The sequence below is a fragment of the Sminthopsis crassicaudata genome, chromosome 4 (genome assembly GCF_048593235.1).
Source record: "Sminthopsis crassicaudata isolate SCR6 chromosome 4, ASM4859323v1, whole genome shotgun sequence".
In the NCBI taxonomy this organism is placed as follows: Eukaryota; Metazoa; Chordata; class Mammalia; order Dasyuromorphia; family Dasyuridae; genus Sminthopsis; species Sminthopsis crassicaudata.
The window spans coordinates 433,822,520-433,842,839 of record NC_133620.1 but is presented as its reverse complement, the minus strand read 5'-3'; the positions used below and the strand labels follow the sequence as shown (position 1 = coordinate 433,842,839).

Genomic DNA, 20,320 nt, shown 5'->3' with positions numbered 1-20,320 from the left:
GGTTATAGAGGCCCATGAACCCCATTTTAAAATATATTTTTATTTTATAAACATAATATTTTTATAAATATAATAAATATATTTGATCCTGGAAATGATAGGAAGCCATTGCAGTTTACGGAATGGGGGAGAGGGGCAGGTGAGATAGTCAGACTTAGGATTTTAAAAAGATCTATTCAGTGGATGGACTAGAATAAGGAGAATTGAATGGATTCATTTAGTCCAAGTTTCCCAAAGAGATATGTTGTCAGGCTTCTCTTTCTCCCTGTTGTTACTTGGGGAGAAACAGATTGGCAAAGATGGTTGGTGGTAGCGACTCATAAGTGCCGGGTCAAGGGCCCAGTTGGGGCAACAGTAGTTCTCCTGTGTGGAAAGTGGGGGAGCCTTGGCAGCCTCATCGGCTCCTGTGGGCATCCTGCCCAAAGAAGCTGATTGGCAGAAATAACACCAGAGACACCAAGCAAACCAAAGCTCTGAGCCTCTGCCTCTTGGCAGAGAGCTCTAGGGGGCAAGTGTGCCCTGGGTTTCTGACCCCTTCTGTAAGAGCATGATATATACAACTATATATTTTTATAACTATATTTTAATATAATTAGTTGCCTTTGTAATCCTATATATTTCATTTTATGCCTTTAAAAAACATTATTATGAGAAGGGAACCATTGAATTCACCAGATTTCCAAAGGAATTTATAAAACCTCAAAAGTTAAGAATCCCTGGTTCATATCAAGCAGAATTTGACCTACAAGAAGAGGCAGAAGTTCTGGGTGCTAAACAAACTTGGCCATTGACCTGCCTGTCTTTAGGCAGGCATTTAAACCCAACGTCTCCCTTTCTGCAGAAGAGGAGATACCGCTTGCCTTACTGAGCTCATAAGGATGTGGTGAAGCCGAATGAGTCACCGTGAAAATGCTATAGAGGAAAAGCACTATCAAAACCCAAGCTATAAGCCAATGTTTCCTAGTGAACGCTGTCCAAGCTAGCTTTTTCATAGCATATATTTTGCCTAGATAATGCTAACTGGGCTGACCACAGAGAACTGTTGCCACCAACACTCCTGCTCATGTCTAAACCAATATTTTCCTGAAACATTTTTTTTCTTTATTTGCTTTCAACTCCTGGCATGGCTAAAAATGGTGAAAACAATCATGAATAGCAGAAATGTTGGCAATCTAGAAAACAAGAAACTGTATCTACCTACAGAGCTACATATTTATCTATCCATATTTGTTGTTATTTTCAGTAGAATTTAATTTTTCATGACCCCATTTTGGGTTTTCGTGGCAAATACTGGAGTGATTTGCTGTTTCCTTCTCCAGCTTGTTTTAAAGATGAGGAACCTGAGGCAAACAGGATTAAGGTAACTGCCCAGGGTCATACAGCTAGGTAGTGTCTGAGGCAGATTTGAATTCAGGGCTTCCTGATTCTAAAATTAGCATTCATTCTATTCACTGTGCCACCTAGCTGTCTATATGTGTATGGTATGTATGTATGTATGTGTAGATGTGTGTATGTATATATAGACACCTCCAGATACACACACACACTCTTCTCCCTCTCTCTCTCTCTCTCTCTCTCTCTCTCTCTCTCTCTCTCTCTCTCTCATTTAATGCCCTTAGCAATGTCCTTGCTAATAAGAGAATGTAAGAAAAACTGAAGGGGAAGACATCAATTAATGGATCCTCACAACCCATCTTGAGGGCAGTCATTTTTTTCGTCTTTGACCCATAGCATGCATGATGTTGTGCCAGAAACTATGGGGGACAGTGTTATAAAAGGGAGGAAAAAAAGATAGTCATTTCTCTTCACCCTGACAATTTAAGAATGAAGAGAATTTATCTTCCTCCTTCTGATTTGGACAGGTTTGTTGTAGTGGTTGTTTTAAATTTTAATATCACAGTAATTCTAGACTTTACTTGCTGATTGATAGGAATATGGGATATGTCAGTATGGCAGCATAAAGAATCCCTTTTTAAAGCTAACATTTTAGTTTCTTCCTCCACTATCATTCATACCCTTATCACTTCCATTCTATTGTCAAATGATACATATTCAAGGAATGCATGTTAATTTTAATAGAAAATACTATTTCAAATAATTTTCATAATTGGGATCCAGTACTTTTTTTTTTCTGAGACAGTTGGGATTAAATGACTTGCCCAGGGTCACACAGCTAGGAAGTGTCTGAGGTCAGATTTGAACTCAGGTCCTCCTGACTTCAGGACTGTACTCTATCCACTGAACCAATTAGCTGTCCCTAGATTGGGTATTCTTTTTTTTTTTTAATAGTTTTTATGTACCAGATATATGCATGGGTAATTTTACAACATTGACAATTGCCAAACCATTTGTTCCATTTTTTCCCCTCTTTCCTCCCCCAGATGGCAGGTCGACCAATACATGTTAAATATGTTAGAGTATAAATTAAATACAATATATGTATACATGACCAAACAGTTGTTTTGCTGAACAAAAAGAATAGGACTTTGAAATAGTGTACATTTAGCCTGTGAAGGAAATAAAAAATTCAGGCGGACAAAAATAGAGGGATTGGGAATTCTATGTAGTGGTTCATAATCATCTCCCAGAGTTCTTTCACTGGGTGTAGCTGGTTCAGTTCATTTCTGCTCTATTGGAACTGATTTGTTTCATCTCATTGTTGGAGAGGGCCATGTCCATCAGAATTGATCATCATATGGTATTGTTGTTGAAGTATATAATGTAGATCTGGCACTCTTAACCTGGTATCTATGTATTTGGTTTTATATATACAGCTATATATTTATAACTATATTTCAATATAATTAGTTGTCTTTGTAATCCTATATATTTCATTTTATGCCTTTAAAAATATTCCTATGTGAAGGGGTCCATAGAATTCACCAGATTTCCAAAGGGATTCATAACCCCAAAAGTTAAAAATCCCTGGTTCATATCAAGCAGAATTTGTCAACTGGAGGGAAAAAAAGAAAATGTATCTTTCACACCAAGATCATATAGTAACAATTTAGACTTTATATCTGCTGCTTTTCTAGTTCAGAGAATCAAATGTTGACTATATATAAATATAACCTGATCTGAAGATGATGTTGCTACTGTTGCTGCTATTGCTGTTGTTGTTTTGGTGGTTGTTATCCTTTGTTCTCACATCAGGAAGCTAATGCCATGACATGCAAGTGAGTTGGATTTAAGTGGTGGAGGGAGGGCTGTGAAGGTCACTTTCCCCTCCAGATCCATCTGGGTCCAGTGGCCAGACAGAAATCTGGACAACTAGAGATGGCCCAGGATGCAATGGAGCTGGTCCTCCAGGAACTTCACAGAAAGCCTCATGCAGAGCATGAGGAGAGAAGTATAACTTAGCAGCTCAGTGTACTTTCAGCATTTTATATTTCCAGACTAATGAACCATTAGCATCTTACCCAATTTTACCTCACCTAGACCTGCTGGGAAAAACTGAGCTGAGTGGTCCTTTGGATTCTTTTCCACGTGAAAGCAATATATTTGTTTCCAGGATGTTGGTTTTTTTCTCTCAAATCTCCTATATTCATACCCCTCTCCTGCCATCTCCCCAATTTTGATACTGCATAATAATAGGAGAAGAACCTGCTTTTTCTTCTTCCTTGAAAAAATGCCACATCAGGTCCTAGAGCAATTGTGCTTCTTATTTGTGACTCCTAATGGTTTTTGTGACCAGAATTAGAAAGAGTGCCCTGCAATGCAACTCCCATCTGTGATCTGATTTCTCAACAAGAGCAATTATCAAGTAAAAGCTTTTAATGAAGACAGCTCTAGGCCTGAGATGATGTTTTCGCTGTTATTTGAATTTACAGTAGAGATTAAGGCAGACTAAGCTGTATATAAAATGGTGGAGCGTGCTGGACAGAACATTGGAGTGGGATCTGGGAGAGACTTGATTCCCAATTTTTCTCTTGTCGTTTACCAGTTATGTGACCATGGGCAATTCACTTAAACTCTCTGAATCTTAGTTTCCTCACCCATAAAAGGTAATATCTATAATATCTGAACTAAATTGCCACAAAGTCAGAAAGAGCCAAAAACTGGGTTCAAATCTTTCCCCTGATACATACTGGTGATTCTGGGCAAATTACTTAGAATCTCAGGGATTCCAGGTAATAACGCTCCATGATTTATTGAATTATGAGATATTTGTTATCTGCTTTGGTGGAAGGAAATTTCTCATCCCCTATACTAAAATGACTTGACTTGTCCAGAAAAATTACAGAGACCCTTAGGATTATGAATTGTTAGTTATACAGGACCCATGTTACCATTTTTTCCCACTGGGGGAGAATTTGAGTGACTATATTTGGCTGAAGGTTTCTAAAGTACTTCCAGAAGTATTTATATAGTGTTTCCAGAGCAAACTTGAATTCTTGAACCCAGTGTTTTTTATCAGTATTTTCTTACTTCCAGGACGCATGATGGCTCTCTGTCACTACTGCTGACATGCAAGTTCAAAGAATCCTAGAACTTTGATCTGGAAGGAACCTTAGAGAAATGTGACTATTTTGCAGATGATGAAACTGAGGTCCAGAAATACTCAGAATTAGAATCTCAGAGCAGGAAAGGACCTAAAATACATCTAGTCCAACCCATTCCCAAGGGAAAAAAAATCCCTTCTATTTATTGTCAAGATCACATACTTAGGAAGTAGCAGAATCAGAATTAGAACTCAGGTTCTCTATCTCCAGCCTTGTATAAAGATGTTCAGATGGGTTAGCCAAAGGCAGACTTAGGAGATACGATAACCCTTATTTAAGAAGTTTCCTCAAGTATCTCTTGAAGAAAGACCTTTTGGAGAAATGTTGATGCTGTATAAGTACTGTGAATAGTATTTTCAAGACCTTCTGGCTGTCTGATTGGAGTAACACTATTAGGCCTGATGATTAAAGTTGAGCAGCTATGCTAGAAGTAGATGAATAAATTACCACATTAAGCAGAGTTTCTACTCCCACAGATCCATTTGTCAGGCTCTTTAATCTCAAAGAGCTCAAAGTACCATTATTGTTCACAGAAGGTTGGGGCTAGTTGGACCCAGAGATCATCTGCTCCACCCTCCTCATTTTACAGCAGAAATCATTGAACCTTACAAAGGAAAAGTGACTTCCCTAATTAGCACAATTGATTAAATACCCATTAAGATAATCTAATAACAACAATAATATTAACTGGCATTTATATAGCACTTCAAGATGTGCAAAGAATATCCCTACAGAAATTCTGGGAAGCTGGTATCATTGTTATTTCATTTTTCAAATGAGAAAACTGAGGCAGACAGACTGATATAACTTGCCCAGGTTTCATAGCTAGGAAGTTTCTGAATCTTCCTAACTCCCAACCCAGCATATCATTTAGTTGCTTGGATTAACAATCTAACCATGCTTGTGAATCATAAAGCAGTCTTAGATTTCCTTCACTTTGATCTAATTCAACAACAACATGTAGCACATGAATCAGTGATCTCATCCACTTGGAAGTTCTCTCCACAGATCACAGCCCATTTGTGCTTGTCTATTCTGTGACTCTTGTCCATGTTCTCCCAGAAGTTTGTCTAAGAGGGTCAACTTAACATGCTTGGGGCATTCCTTATTTTCTCCTGATATCACTAGGATACCAGGGGAAAATTCTGGCCATCCCATCTGTCATCCCTCACCCTTGATACATCACCAGCCCATCTTTTCTTCCTATTATACATTTCTCTGATTATCACTTTCACTCCTGTTCTTCTAGAGATTTCCTCATTGGTTCTAAGTTTCAGCCTGCTTATCCACACCATGATCCTCACCATTGCCTTCTCTATAATAACCATTTTAATAAGGATAGGACTGCAATGATCAAATAAAAATACAGCCCTTTCCCTCGAAGAGTTTATCATTTAAATAAGATATAATGGCCACAAATTACTGTTATACAAATTAGAATGATAATCATATAGGCAAGGTACCTAATGTTAAATCTCATGGAAAATAGAAATCACTTTTAGATGAGGTAAATCAAAAAAAGGTATCAATAAGGGAAGTGTCATCCAAGGTTGTCCTGTGTAAGAAGGGAGATGTTTTGAAAGATGGAGATGACGAGGGGGGTGTCCATTATGTACATGTCTTAGTTCCTTCTTCCCAATTATATTCTAAATCCCTTAAGAGCATTGGTATGAAGAAAGAACTTGGAAGAGAGCAGGATGAGAAGGGAGATAGTGACACAGAGCATACATTAAACAATCCAGGCTCAACAGAATCATAGAAAAGAAGATAGTTGAGTCCAGATTGTGGGAGGTTAAAGAAGGAATTTATGCTCTATACGCTAAACAATGAGGAACCTGTGAAGATTTCTAGTAATGTGTTCAGAGCTGTGTTTTATTCAACCAGTGGTGATGAAGAAGGAGAAGGAATAAGGGCAGAGAGACACTAAAGGTACCTGACATGATAAGGGCCAGCCTGAATGAGGATGGTGGCAATGTGAACAAGAAATGCTGTAGAAGTTAATTGGCAATTAATATTAAACACACTCAAATATAGTCACTTAATCAACAATCCTCAGAAAAGTGGATAATAAAATTGAAATCCATTAAGAAATTCTTATTCATTCTAATTGACATGGTTTGGGCAGATGGCCATACCTAAAGGAAATATTTTTGTTTATCCACTTTGCCTAAATGCTTTCTAATCCCTTCTGGGATTCTTCTATTCTGATTTAAAAAAAAAATTCTTGAAGAGGCAGTTTATGTTCTAAAGACATGTGCTTGTAATTTGTAATTTCATATTCTGAAAATTCTCTGAAATATAGTTAGCTACTGAAATTCTTGAGATCCAGCTTCTTCTTATAAATTACACATGAAAATATACAATCCTCTCTTGGTTTGGATGGCACTGACAAATTCTTCCACTGATATGTTTCCATTAGTATTTTCCATCTTCCTTCTCTTCCTTGCATAAACAGTGAACATAATTTTCCCAACCGCTTACAGTTGTCCCATTTTCAAATGCTGGTGTTATTTTGGGCATTGGTTGTTGAAAGTAAGGATCCTTCGGGCTCAAATAATGATATCAAAGCCCATCTCGTGTGGGTTGCAACCTGCCTCTTTGACTTGTGGAAATCATAGAAGTCCCTGCAAAAGTAATAGTGTTTCATTTAACATATATTGGACTACCTGCCATGTAGGGGAGGGGATAGGGAGAAGGAGGGGAAAATTTGGAACAGAAGGCTTTGCAAGCAAGGGTCAGAGTTGAAAAATTACCCATGCATATGCTTTGTAAATAAAAAGCTTTAATTAAAAAAAAAAGTAATAGTGTTTCTACCATAAATTTTTCCCAAAGTATTTAATTCAACAAGCATTTATTAAGCACCTATTATGTGCTATACTCTGTTCTAGGAAATAGGGAATAGGAGTAGGGCCTAGACTTGTGATTTAATTGATATTGGGACTCTCAGATAAAGAAAGTTCCTCCTCCAATACCAATCCACACCTTCTGTGCCATTTATGGTCCTGACCATAAGACCATAAGTGACAGAGGCAGTATATGTCAGAAGCAAGTCTTGAACCCAGGTCTTCTCATTCTGATTCTAAAAATGTTAGTTGACTGAGACCAGTGCTCTTTTCATCGTGGAGCCTCTTCAAGGCATTGGTAACATGAAAATGGTTCCTTATCTTGAGGAAGTCTCCTTGCTACTGGTAAGAAATAGCATGTGCGCAGATAAGTAAATAAAATCAAGAAATTTTTATTACCGAAGAAAGAAATGGCAAACTACCCCAGGATCTTTGCCAAGAAAACCCCAAATAGAATCACAAAAAGTTGAATCCAACTGAAAAAAAAAGTGTATTAAGCACCTATTTTGTGTCGAGCACTGGGGATACAAAAAGGGGCAAAAAAATAGTCCCTTGCCTCTAGGAGTTCACAATCTAATGCAAAATATGAAATTCTTGGGTGTGAGGGAGCACTAAAGATCCGAGGACTCGACAATGAGATTGGGAGGAGCTCAGTGACCCAGAAAGGAGCTGGAAATTCCTAAAAAAGGAAAAGCATTCCAGGCAAAGAAAGAGGCAGCAGAACTAGAGTCAAGAGCTCTGAGTAACAAAACCTTGGCTAGTCAATTAAACTGAACATGAACATATTATGTCCCTATACTACGTACAAGGCATCATGCTAAACAAATCACTTATCCTCTCTAGGTCTTAGTGGCCCTATCTGTAAAATGAGCTAAATGGCCCATATATCTTCTATGGTTCTTTCCAATTCTAATACTCTTTCTCAATCCCCCTTAATGCTATTATCTTCCTTCTGTGGATTATCTCCAATTTATCTTGTATATATCTTTTTTGAATTTAATTGCTTAGATGCTATCTCCTTCCATTATACTGTACACTCTTAGAGAACAGGGACATTATTCCTTTCTTCTGTACCTTCAGCATTTAGCACAATGCCTGGTGTATAGTAGGGACTTAATAAATACGGCTATGAGGCTTTCTTCTTAATGAAGTCATCTGACTGCTGCCAGGGGAACCTCACCTTGAATGTCCCACTAAAGCAACTCCCCTACTCAATGCTTTTCCAACAAACCTCTCTTCTGGATTACATTTCCTCAGGGGCCTGCCATTGGCTTTTCAAGGTGATAGCCAGTAGATCCAGCAAGTTGCTCATGTTAATTTGTTTGTAGGAATAGGCTACCCCTTTCCTGGCTCTTCAGACTTCCTAGCTAACATACGCATTTTATCATTCACCTTCTGGAAATAACAACTCTTCCATCAAAAGAAGAATGCTAAAGGGAGGCATTGGAATTAGATTGCAGAAGAATATGGAGTAGCTAGGTTCTTCCTGCAGCCCTCTTCCTAACAATAACAGTCCACATGTATTTATTAGACAATCAACTAAAAAAACTAGTTGAAACTTTTAACTTTAGCAAAGTTACAAGATAGAAAATAAACCCACATAAATCATCAGCATTTCTATGTAACATCAACAAAGTCCAGCAGGAAGAGATAGAAAGAGAAATTCCATTTAAAGTAATAACTGTATACAATATAAAATACTTGGGAGCCTACCTGCTAAGGCAAACCTAGGAATACTATGAATACCAGGCAACATTCTATGGAAGATTAAGGCTTGAAATTAGGAACATCTGGAACAGCCAAATGGTTGAAGTCCTTGATTTAGCATCAGAAAGACTAGCTATGTGACTTGAAATATATCACTTAACCTTTGTCTCCTTCAGTTTTCCCTCATCTATAAAATAAGATTGTTGGGCTTGATGCTCCCAGGATCCCTTCTGGCTCTAAATGTGTTATCTGAATAAAATCTCACTTCTGCTACTAGCTGTGTGATCCCAAATAAGTCACAACTTTAGTTTACTTTCAGATACTTCTAAGGACTTATTATTACCAGGGAGCTAGCTGGAGCCAGCAAATAAGTTTTCAACGTGAGCATTTACACCTCAGAAACTGGTGCTGTTACAAGTCAGAGCTTGATTTATTGTTATTATTTGTCTAGAAGTGTTAATAATGAGATTAAATTTGAAAGTGTGTCTGCACGCATATTCCCTCTCTACCACCCATCTGAGTTCATTTACCAGATACCTCTTTGTAAGTTCTGCTTGAGTTTAGGTCTTTAGTAGAAGACATTAAGTCATTACTAAGCTGGATGCCTGGCAACTAGAAGCTAATAAGAATAATAACAACAATAACAATAACTGGTATTTATATAGTGTCTTAAGGTTTGCAAAGCTCTTTACAGCCATTATCTCATTTGAGCCTAGCAATGCTCCTGCTTATTACTGAACCAAAGATAGATTTTGGTCTGCATTGATAGAGGGAGTTTGTGTAAAACAAAAGGAACTCTCTGTGCTGGTGAAATCACGGGCTCTTTCCCTAGTGCACTTGTGGATTTGTTGAATTTAAATGTACCAGAACCATGCCTGATGCTATTTTTGGTTTTGTTGCTGTTGGGTTTTTGTTCTGTTTTCTTTGGGGGAGGCAATTGGGGTTAAGTGATTAGCTTAAGATCACACAGCTAAGAAGTATTAAGTTTCTGAGGCTGGATTTGAACCCCAGGTCTTCCTGACTCTAAGCCTGGTGCTCGAAATGACTACATGATTGCAAGACATCACTGGCTTTGTCCTTCACCCCAAGTTTAAAAGAGTCTGGTCAGAACCATCCCAGGGATGCATGTGCATGCTGGTGAGCTGTCACGCCAACAACACAGTTCCCTTCTGCCATATAGTGATGAAATTTGTGTCAGTCACCATTGCCTGGACTCTGGAGGATATCCTCGTGGTTTCAGGGGGTGGGTGAGAGAGGGCAGAGCTCCTCTGTGGCCTGGTGACTTTAAACTGCAACCCCTCTTCTGATTTTCCATTTGGCATCAAATCCAACAGTGCCAGAGTGGACAAATGTGTTCCGTCTGGGTGGAATAATCCCAGACAGCTATAAATTAGAGTTTGTGTACAGAGATTCCAAAAATGTGGCCCCACCGTGGGATCTCCCTGCCCATGTCACTTCCTTCCCTCCTCCTCCTCCTCCTCAGGGTTCTCCGTGGTTACAGGTTTGGATGGGTTTCCTCTATCAATAGCATTTCTGCGTTGTATTTTTGAAAACTCGTCATCCCCTAAAATAATTCCACAGGCTAAAATATGTTATTTTTGGCCATGAGGTTTTTTCCTCAGAGGGTCCATGGAAGAAGCCTCCTGTCCTGGCCAGGGAGGGCACAAACCTTGGGGATAAACCCTCTATTTACATGGGGGAAACCCACAATCCCATTACTGCCTCCTTCCAAACCCAAGCTCTGTCCAGCTCAGTTCTTTCCACTCTTTTCATGGACTGAAAATGAAGATGCCATGACATGCTTTCAAATCAAATTCTATGAAGCACAAAAATCATATTAAAAAGCAGGCAGGCCCTGTTTCCACAGCTATGTATCATATTTATTATTCAATTAGCCTTCTTCCCTAGTATTAAAGTGTCTCAGTTATTTCACATTAAGGTCCACTGGCTGGGACTCTCCTGATGTGGTGATCTCATTTTTCTTTTCCTTGCTAGAGCAACATTATTTTTCTTTTCTTAGGTCACCTTCTTAGATTTGAGTTTGGATTTGGGGGGGGGGGGGAGGAACAAGGAGGAGAAGTTGGAAGAAGAAGAGCGGGAGAAGAAGGAAGGTACCGACATGGAAGAAGTCCTCAAAGGTCACAGAACTCCTGAATTAGAAAAAATCTCAGAGGAAATTCTAGTCAGAGGGAACCAAGGAGGAAAGTTCTTTGCAACATACCTGTCAATGCATATCCATCAAGCCTTTGTCTAATGGCCTCTAGTGAGAAGGAACCTATTATTTTTCGAAAAGGTTGATTTCATTTTGGGACAGGTCTAGTTATTATAGTTATAGAAACATTTTTTCCCTCCTCCTCCTATTGAGAGACATATAGGCTTCCTGAATCTCACATAAATAGCCTTTTTTCCCCAGGAAGATATGTGAGAGAGAGAGAGAGAGAGAGAGAGAGAGAGAGAGAGAGAGAGAGAGAGAGAGAGAGAGAGAGAGAGAGAGAGAGAGAGAGAGAGAACACAGAGACAGAGATAAGACAGAGAGAAAGAGACAAAAAAAGGGGAAAGAAGGATGAGAAAGAGAGAGAGGATGGAAGAAGGAGGAAAGGAAGAGAGAAAGAGGGAGAAGAGAAATGGGGAAAGAGGGAAAAGAGAAAAAAGAAAGAACATATATGTTATGTTTTCATATATGTTTGAGAGAGGGAGAAAGTATGTGTATGTGTGTTCATGTATACTTGAAAGAATAAGATTTTTGCAAATAGTTCCTTTCATGTGGGTTTGACTATAAAATGTCAATTCTGATCTCAGGATTCATCTGCATACAGTTGGTACTCAATAAATTTCTGTTAATCGATGAGTTCATTAAAATTCAAGTAGGCCGTTTGAGGACATGGCATGCCTTCTCACAACCTCGAGGCCACTGGCCAGTCTTCAGATATCCCAGAGTTCTGGAGAGACGAGGTCTATGGGAGCAGGAAGACTTCCAGTTTTAGCTTCTAAAACTTAGACTTCAAATCTAAGGCTTCAGATTGGTGAAAGAAAGGAAGTGGAGTGATTACTCTACCAGCTGCGGAGTCTGCCCAAGTTTTGCTTGGGCCAGCAATTCAGACTCCACTTCAGGCGACACGGCACACAGACCACGCTTTTTTTTTTTCTTTTTTTTTCCCAGAAAATTATTTTTTCCTTTCTCACTTTCCATGGAAACTCAAAATAGCAACCAAAAAAATATGCCTGGGCTGTCTTCCTGCAACATCATCACTCGTCAGTATAGTGGGCAATAGCTATGGGCAGAGAGGGTGTGAGGGATGAAAGGGTTATGGGCTACATCTGAGGAAACTTTCTAATTGAGGACTGCAGACTCAGAAGATCCATGGGTCGGCTACTTTGTGGGTTTGGGTTTTTCTTAGTTTAGAAAAGTGAATCTCTTTCTCCCCTTCCCCATCTCTCCACCCCAGGATTTAGGGGATTATTTCACTTGGTGTGACTTTGCAGCTCTCAAAGTGTCTAGTGACATTTCTTTCTCCGTGGTGTCATTGTGTAGATCCACATGACAAAGGGCTCATGTCTATTTGAGAGTCTTCTGCTAAGCTCAAAGTACCAGCAATGTAGACTTGAGAAAAGGGTGTGGGGGAGAATTCTTGTTGTTGTTGTTCGGTTGTATGGGACTCTTCTTGACTCCATTTGGGTTTTTCTTGGCAAAAAATAATAAAAAAATTAAAAATAATAAAAAAGTTTGCCATTTCCATTTCCAGTTCATTGAGGAAATTAAGATAGAATTATATGACTTGGCCAGGATCACACAGCTAAAAATTTGTGGACAAATTTGAATTTATAAAGATGAGTCTAGTGTTCTATCTACTGTCACCCAGCTGTCCTAAATAATTCCTAATGAAAAACAAAAAAAAGCAGTTTTCCTATTCTGTGGTAACAAGTGTAATGGAGCAACTGAACTTGGATTCAAGAGAGCTGGGTTCAAATCCTGGCTCTGGAGCCTTCAGCAAGTTGTTTGGTGACTTTAGAAAAATGAGTATAATAACACCTATACTACAAACCTTGAAGGGTTGTTGTGCAGAAAATACTTTGTAAATCTTGAAAAGTGCTTTCTAGTAATGTGAGCTGTTACTATCATACAACCTGAGTTCAGATGTAGCCTCAGACACTAGCTGTATCACTTCTGTTTGCCTCAGTTTCCTCATCTGTAAAAGGATAGTAATAATAGCATCTACCTCCCAGGACTATTGTGAAGATCAAATGAGGTAATAGATAGAAAGTGCTTTGTAAATATTAGAGCCATACAGTGAATATTGGTTGTTATTATTGTTATTGATTAGTGATGGTGTTCTTGCCTTTCCCATCCACCTTTTGTCCATTCCCTTACACTGGCAGCACCTTTAGCTGCCTTCACAGATCTGCTGGATCAAGTATTAATGATCTTGTTTATCTTTCAGTTGGCAGGATCCACTGTCATTGCTTTTGGCCTGTGGCTTCGGTTTGGAGGCATAGTGAAGGATTTGTCCTCAGAGGGTAAAACTCCTGAGTATTTCTACATGGGTAAGTGAATCCAGGTTCTCTAAACTTAGCTTAGGATAGACAAGGGTGAGGGACGGGGATGGGGAATGGGGAAGGTAGGAGGAGTAATAATAACAAAAATTAATTCTTGGAGCTCTTTCCTCACACCAACCCTGCAAGGCAGAGAATGGCAAAGTATAATGATTCCCACTTGACAGATTAAGAAATGAAAGATCAGAGAAATTCTAGGACATACTTATCCAAGGTCAGTGTTAGACTCAGTGTCTGAATCTGTATGTGCTACCTGTCAATCTGGTACAGTTTCCATTGTACTTTTCCAAGAGGGAAATGGGAAAATAAATAAATGAGCATTTATTAAGTACTTACTGTGTACAAAGCACTAGAGATACAAATGTCTCTGCTCATGGAGTTCCCATTCTAATGGAGGAGATAGTACATATAGGAGATATCAGTCCCCAATCACATGGAAAGCCATCCCCCACCAGCCCCTACCCTTGCCAAACCCTCTACTCTTTAAGGTACAGTGGCAAAGCCAAGGGGAATGGTGCCTCCCTTCTGAAGTCATTTCCATATCAATATCCAACAGGAAGAAGGATGGAGAGTCAGCAGTGACCCAAGCCCTCAGAAACTGCCCAACAACCTGATATCCCAGAGATTTGTTGGCGCAGGCTGCTTTGCAAAAGTCAGTCATGTGGTCTTAGCACTAGCGGAAATCTTAGAGAGCTCCTCTTTGAATCCCATTCTTTTATAGATCAGAAATCTGAGACCTCACAAGTCCAAGCAATTTGATCAAGCTTGAAAGAGCATCATCAATAATTCCTTTAGTGTAGCCAATCAAACAAAAGATAAGGTCTAAAATCAAGTCTGGTCTTTATGATAATACTAACTGATATTTATACAGTGACTACAATGTGTCAGCACTTTATAAATATTATCTCATTTGAGCCTCGCAACAATCCTGGGAGTTGGTACTATTTTTATCCCCATTTTACAGTTGAGGGAACTGAAACAAATAAGCTGGGATCACTTAGCTACTAAGTATCTGAGGTAGCATTTGAACTCAGAGATCTAGTTTCTGTTCTATGGTCTTATAACTCTGTAAGTATTTAATCTCTATGGCCTCAGTTTCTCATTTTAAAAAAAGGCGGAATTGAGACAAATGGCCATCCCAAAGTGGATTGAGTTGCCATGGGAGATAGCAAGTTTCTTCTCACTGGCGGCCTTCAAGCAAAAGCTGGACAACCGCTTTCTGTGTAGAATGGATTCTTGTTCAGGTGTGATTCAAGGTAGTCTTGGAGACCTGAGATTCTGTGATCCTTTCCAGCTCAAATCTTCTTATTCTATAGATGAGAAACAGAGATTCAACCAGGATTCCCCAGCCAATAAATGCCAGAGTTAGGAGGCAAATCCAGGTCCCTCCTGCCTCCCAAGTTCAACGTCCTCTCCTTCTATCACATTGCTTCTCTGGGGAAAGGGGCACTGATGAGACTGTGGCCATAATGTCATTAACAGTCAATTATTTATCAGTAAGGGACTGACCATATTTTAAAATTATTTTCTAAATGCTGCCTCTTCTACCAAAATATCTCTAACCTAATATCACCCCAGGCTATGGGATGGACTTCTCACATTCTCTCACCTGACTTAATAAAAGGTTTCTGTTAAGAGCAATCCAGCTGTGACTTAGAAAATAATTGCTTCTCTTGCCTTCATTTTTGGTGCATGGTTATTTTAAGTCCAGAGTATAGAAGAGCATCCAGCTGCTTGGCAGTGATTAGTGAAAGGGCTTCATGAAAGTAGGGAGCAGGGGAATTGGTCACCCAAGTAAAAGGACCAAGTGAATTACAGGCTGAACTGTGACCTGAATGAGCAGCAAGATGGTGCCCTGGGACCTCACCAAGTCCCAGCCATCCTCACCAAGGCACCTCAGAGGAGGCTTAAAGTTCCTATTCCTTCTCTTCAAAGTTCTCTGGGGCAAGTGGATTGAAGCTTCCTCAGTTTGGGAAAAATGAGTTGGATTAGTGGAGGGGAAGAGAGATAAGGAGGAAGTTACCTATCTGGTTAGGGGGCAATATCTCAGTGAAAACAAGACAGGATCAAAAGCCATGGTTAGTTTGGGAGCTGAAAGGGGCAGGGGTGGGAGCCTCTGGGGTAGATGCACCAAAATCACAAGTTCTGAAGGACAAGGCTCAGAAGGTGATACATACAGTCAGAGTCAAAGTTGTACATCTGGAAGGCACTTTAAAGACCCTCTAGTCCAAGCCCCTCACTTTGCAGTTAAGGAAACTGAGGTTTAAGAGAGCCACCCACAGTAACTTAGTAAGGTTCTCTGGCTTCAGCATTAGGGTTTTTACATCTGTATCATTCTGCATCGTCTCATTTAGTATCAGTACAAATAACAGGGCGCTGGGTCATTAAGCGAGGTAAAAGAATTGCCACATTTGGTTGTGGGGACATCTGGCTGTTTATATAACAACTAACATTTATGCAGTGTTTACTGATGTGCCAGTTACCCTGCTAAGAGCTTGCAAATTATTATCTCATTAAATCCTCACAACAACACTGGAAGGCAGGTGTTTATATTATCTCCATTTTACAGGTGAGGTCACTGAGGCAAACTGAGATTAAGTGACTTGCTGAAGGTCACACAGCTAATAAGTGTGTCCGAGGCTAGATTTGAACTCAGCTTCCTCAGGCAGTATCCCAGCTGCTTATATGTCCAGCCCCATGCAGCTAGACCCAGCCCTCAGTAAGAGAACTCCCACGACCGCCACCCTTATTCTTTGTGGCAGATATAAAGACATGCAGGGCTCTAGAGAGAGAAAGACGGTACAAAGCCTGCCTGTGGATGATTTGTTGTCTAATTGGAGGAATGGACAGATACACAAATAAATGTGATATATAAGAGACTGTAATGATAAGGAAGGACTTGTACCAGTGGTCCTCAACACAATTCCAGCTGTGACTGTGGCAATATGGTAGAGTGGGAAGAGTCCTGTAGTTGGGGTCAAGAGATAAATGGGTTCAAATCTTCCCTCTGCCACTTAGTGATTGTGTGTCCAAAAGCAAGTCACCACCTCTCTGAGTATTACTTTCTTCATTTGTAAAATGGGAATATCAGCTCTGTATGGCACATTAGATAGGTAGCTGGTCTCAGTATTGGGACCATCTCCAATCCTCCTCATCTGTAGCTGGCCATTGGACCCAGATGGCTCTGGAGGGGAAAGTGAGGCAAACAACTTGCACTGTCCTCCCTCATTTAAATCCAATTCACTTGCATGTCATGGAATCACCTCACCGAAGTCATGGTCCTCTTCCAGAATGAAGGACAAACAACAACAAACACTACTTATGGGACCCTGGTGATTTCACTTTTCAGTGTGTCAGGCAATTCTTTAAGAATATAAACTGAACAATCGATCAATCAATAAACATTTCTTAAGCACCTACTATGCACTTCTAGGGATACAGAAAAATGGAAAAGCTAGTCCTTTCCCTCAAAGACCTAACGGATGGAGTGGGGGAAGTGGAGTCTTTTATGGGAGAGCCCTAAACTCAGAAACCCCAGGCTTGGTCCAAAAAATGGGAACGAGGAACCTCTCTCCCCAGAGTTGTAAGGAGCATAAATCATGGGATCATTACATCTATATCTGGAATGGACCTTAGAGGCTGCATTGCCCAACTCCTTTGTGTTACATGTGAGGAAACTGAGGCTTTAGGTTACCTGTATGTAGCAATTCCTGAGACTTTGTTCTTTCCACAGATACAATAAAATAAATATATCAATCAATCAATGAACATTTTGTTAAGCCACTATAATGTACAGGGCGCTGTAATAAATACCAGGGATACAAATGAAATACAACAAGCCCTGCAGTCCCAGTCAATCTCAAGGGACCCTCTCCCCCCTCCACTCAGTCCTGCTCTGGCTCTTATCACTTATAGTTTCTAGAGAAATTGAAATGGAAGAAAAGAAATAAGTGGAGCTCTTGATTTCTAGTTTCTCTTTTTCCCTGGGGCTACCACAAACTGCTGGGAAGAGGCTTGAGGCTGTGTAAGGGACAGCTCAATGTCCCATGACAGCTGACCCATGCGTGGGCAGCTTCCCTGCATCCAGGGACTAGATGGTGTTTGGCAAGAACTGATAATCCCTGGAAGCAAGAAAGGACAAGAGGAGTTCAAATGAGTGATAATAGAATCCCAAGGTCTCTGTAAAGTTCTAATTTAAGTATTTATAGTTGAAATGTTGCCTGCCAAGCAGCACAGCTGCCTTCTCAGGGAATGAGGTTCCCCTTCAATGTAGTTCTCATAGAATCATCCCAGAATCCCAGAGTGGGATGGGACCATTCTCATAGAATCAATCCCAGAACCCCAGAGTAAGATGAGACTAGTTCTCATAGAATCAATCTCAGAACCCCAGAGTGGGATGGGACCATTCTCATAGAATCAATCTCAGAACCCCAGAATGGGATGGGACTAGTTCTCATAGAATCATCCCAGAACCCCAGAGTTGGGTGCCATTCTCATAGAATCAATCCCAGAACCCCAGAGTGAGATGGGACAGGTTCTCATGAATCAATCCCAGAACCCCAGAGTGGGATGGGACTAGTTCTCATAGAATCATCCCAGAACCCCAGAGTGGGATGGGACTAGTTCTCATAGAATCAATCTCAGAACCCCAGAGTGGGATGGGACTAGTTCTCATAGAATCATCCCAGAACCCCAGGATGGGATGGGACTAGTTCTCATAGAATCATCCCAGAACCCCAGGATGGGATGGGACTAGTTCTCATAGAATCATCCCAGAACCCCAGAGTGGGATGGGACTAGTTCTCATAGAATCAATCTCAGAACCCCAGAGTGGGATGGGACTAGTTCTCATAGAATCATCCCAGAACCCCAGGATGGGATGGGACTAGTTCTCATAGAATCAATCCCAGAACCCCAGAGTGGGATGGGACTAGTTCTCATAGAATCAATCTCAGAACCCCAGAGTGGGATGGGACTAGTTCTCATAGAATCAATCCCAGAACCCCAGAGTGGGATGGGACTAGTTCTCATAGAATCAATCTCAGAACCCCAGAGTGGGATGGGACTTGTTCTCATAGAATCATCCCAGAACCCCAGGATGGGATGGGACTAGTTCTCATAGAATCAATCTCAGAACCCCAGAGTAAGATGAGACTAGTTCTCATAGAATCAATCCCAGAACCCCAGAGTGGGATGGGACTAGTTCTCATAGAATCATCTCAGAACCCCAGGATGGGATGGGACTAGTTCTCATAGAATCATCTCAGAACCCCAGGATGGGATGGGACTAGTTCTCATAGAATCATCCCAGAACCCCAGGATGGGATGGGACTAGTTCTCATAGAATCATCCCAGAACCCCAGAGTGGGATGGGACTAGTTCTCATAGAATCAATCTCAGAATCCCAGAGTACGATGAGACTAGTTCTTATAGAATCAATCCCAGAACCCCAGGATGGGATGAGACTAGTTCTCATAGAATCATCCCAGAACCCCAAAGTGGGATGGGACTAGTTCTCATAGAATCAATCTCAGAACCCCAGAGTAAGATGAGACTAGTTCTCATAGAATCAATCTCAGAATCCCAGAGTGGGATGGGACTAGTTCTCATAGAATCAATCCCAGAACCCCAGGATGGGATGGGACTAGTTCTCATAGAATCATCCCAGAAACCCAGGATGGGATGGGACTAGTTCTCATAGAATCAATCTCAGAACCCCAGGATGGGATGGGACTAGTTCTCATAGAATCAATCTCAGAACCCCAGAGTGGGATGGGACCATTCTCATAGAATCAATCTCAGAATCCCAGAGTGGGATGGGACTAGTTCTCATAGAATCAATCCCAGAACCCCAGGATGGGATGGGATTAGTTCTCATAGAATCAATCCCAGAACCCCAGGATGGGATGGGATTAGTTCTCATAGAATCATCCCAGAACCCCAGGATGGGATGGGACTAGTTCTCATAGAATCAATCCCAGAACCCCAGAGTGGGATGGGACTAGTTCTCATAGAATCAATCTCAGAACCCCAGGATGGGATGGTACTAGTTCTCATAGAATCAATCCCAGAACCCCAGAGTGGGATGGGACTAGTTCTTATAGAATCAATCTCAGAACCCCAGAGTGGGATGGGACTAGTTCTCATAGAATCATCCCAGAACCCCAGAGTGGGATGGGACTAGTTCTCATAGAATCATCTCAGAACCCCAGGATGGGATGGGACTAGTTCTCATAGAATCATCCCAGAACCCCAGGATGGGATGGGACTAGTTCTCATAGAATCAATCTCAGAATCCCAGAGTAAGATGAGACTAGTTCTTATAGAATCAATCCCAGAACCCCAGGATGGGATGGGACTAGTTCTCATAGAATCATCCCAGAACCCCAAAGTGGGATGGGACTAGTTCTCATAGAATCAATCCCAGAACCCCAGAGTAAGATGAGACTAGTTCTCATAGAATCAATCTCAGAACCCCAGAATGGGATGGGACTAGTTCTCATAGAATCATCCCAGAACCCCAGAGTGGGATGAGACTAGTTCTTATAGAATCAATCCCAGAACCCCAGGATGGGATGGGACTAGTTCTCATAGAATCATCCCAGAACCCCAGAGTGGGATGAGACTAGTTCTTATAGAATCAATCCCAGAACCCCAGGATGGGATGGGACTAGTTCTCATAGAATCATCCCAGAACCCCAGGATGGGATGGGACTA

At 40.7% G+C, this 20,320-nt stretch overlaps 1 protein-coding gene across 1 annotated transcript in view; it reads left to right on the top strand.

Moving 5' to 3' along the window:
• Nucleotides 1-20,320, top strand: part of TSPAN2 (tetraspanin 2) — a 62,461-nt gene that overhangs the window by 9,247 nt on the left and 32,894 nt on the right. Inside the window, 1 exon segment of the mRNA XM_074263155.1 lies at nt 13,492-13,594. Coding sequence (XP_074119256.1) covers nt 13,492-13,594 — 103 coding nt within the window.